This window comes from Humulus lupulus, chromosome 1 (genome assembly GCF_963169125.1).
Source record: "Humulus lupulus chromosome 1, drHumLupu1.1, whole genome shotgun sequence".
Lineage (NCBI taxonomy): Eukaryota > Viridiplantae > Streptophyta > Magnoliopsida > Rosales > Cannabaceae > Humulus > Humulus lupulus.
Genome location: NC_084793.1, coordinates 8,943,757 through 8,945,902, shown reverse-complemented (window position 1 = coordinate 8,945,902; position 2,146 = coordinate 8,943,757). Strand labels below are relative to the sequence as shown.

At 28.8% G+C, this 2,146-nt stretch overlaps 1 protein-coding gene across 1 annotated transcript; it reads right to left on the bottom strand.

Annotated features, from left to right (window-relative positions):
- Positions 1-435: 435 nt before the first annotated feature.
- LOC133832594 (auxin-responsive protein SAUR68-like) lies at positions 436-870 on the bottom strand. The gene has a single exon (XM_062262934.1). It carries the CDS (start codon positions 868-870, stop codon positions 436-438), a length of 435 nt encoding a protein of 144 aa, XP_062118918.1.
- Positions 871-2,146: the final 1,276 nt, after the last annotated feature.

Here is a 2,146-nt window from a genome sequence, read left to right as displayed (position 1 = left end):
CCGGCGGAAATTATAATTCTAATTTTTTTTATATGAGGTTGTTCATTGTAGTTATAGAAGCAGAAAGGAATGGTACGAGCGCGGGATCGAGTGGATCTATGGCTCGATGACAAAGTATCGCATGCACAACCCGGGGGTAGCGCTCGGTGTACTGCATGCATCAACAAGTGCGACGCATTCCGACCGTTCATTAGAATTTTAAAATTAGAAAAGAAGAAATATGTGATTATTTATCTCAAATATATCTCATCTCGCTCAATTTAAAAAAAAAAACATCAGTAAACACCAAAACTTAAATCATCACGATCATATAAATATATATATATTATTTTTAAATAAACAGAAAGAATTGTGTTTGAATGGATTAATTCCTAACAAAACAATACATGCCAAAAGAACAAAAAAGAATCCGTAAACAACTGAATCAAGATATGGTCACGAAGTGTGGCTCTGGTGGTGAGTGTGACCAATATTTGAGACGAAGATGCTGAGAAGAGCCTTCTGTGTATCTTCATCGACATACCCATCATGCTTGTCAATGAAAGAAATGACATACTCCAAGATGGAACTCTCACAAGCCAACCTGATAGTAGTATGACCATCTCCATCTCCATCTCCATCTCCGTCTCCGTCCACTGCCTCCATCTCCGTCGACATTCTCACCAGTTCCAATATTAGCAGACTTCCCATATATTTCAACGCCAACTCAAAACGCTTGTCGTCGCTGCTGTAAACGACAACGTGGTCTCTCTTTCCTGCTCTTGTTGTTGTCGTTGATGTTCCAAACAACCAACTTACGCTCTTCTTCTTCTTCTTCTTCTTTGCAACGAAATTCCTCGTCATCGCAGCAAGTCTCTTTGGGGATATCATGGCGATTACTGTGTTTAGAATACTCTACTTTCAAAGATCTTTTTTTTTAAATGAGTCGGGAGTGAAATAATTACTCTATTTTTATATATATATATATATATCTTTATTTGAAAAAAGAAAAATAAAAATAACGTAGCAGTTAAATACAACTATATTGTCCGATTTATTTGATTTTCTTGTTATTTTAAAATGATTTTAAAATCTTTTCTGAATTAATAAAATAAAAACAAAAAGATTGTTTTTATAAATTAATCATTTAAAAATAAACAAAAATAAAAACAAAATAAAATCTTACTCCTAAACTTACACCAAAAAATTAAAATTTACACCCTAAACTTAAAAGCCAATTCAAACAAAATAGTTTAATTGAAAATTTAACAAATTATTTGGCTTTTAGTTTACTTTAATTAATTTTAAGAAATTACTTTAGTATTTTCTTTAAACATATATTTAGAATTAAAAACATTTATGTTTATTTAACCAATTAAAATGGTTTTATCAAATATTTTTATTTTAAAATTTATTTTCGATTACTTTTTCGTTGATTAATTTATAAAACATTTTTTTGTTTTATTAATTCAGAAAATAATTTTAAAAGAACAAAAACAAATGAAGGCCAAATAAGTCATTAAAAATGAGGGACAATATGATCGTATTTGAAATTTGTGTTGACCAGATTTCAGCGAAAGGTACCAAACTAGTATGAATTGCAAACAGAACTTACCGAATTATCATCATTATAATTATAAACATAGGGTACCAAGTGTGTATTTTGATCAAACACAAGGTACAAAATAAGTATTTCCAATCCTTTTTCGCAAAATATTGTATATTTATTCTCTTGGGTATAATGATAATTTAAAGAGCGCATATTAAAGAGTAAACTCAAATTGGGGATATTTGTTTTGAGTAGTTGAGTTACCTTGGAAAGTGTAGATAGACTTAGGATGTAGGTAATATTGAGGGAATTTTTAAAAAATATGGCTTTTATACCATCAATGTGCAAAATTTATGAGAGTTATACTTTTCTTAATTTGTATTGGAAATTTATTAGAGAAAAATATAAAGTATGAGAAACACAATTAGTAGCTAACTAAAATATAGAAATGTCACTTTTTTTTTTATCATAGTTATATTTTCTTTGATTTTGAAGGTAATTTTATTTTTATTTTTTCCATCATTTTTTTATTATTTTTTCTTTTTTTTTCCTTACTTATTTTTTCTTCCATTTTTTCCTTTTTTTTTTCTACCAATCTTTTTCCTCATCTTTTTTTCT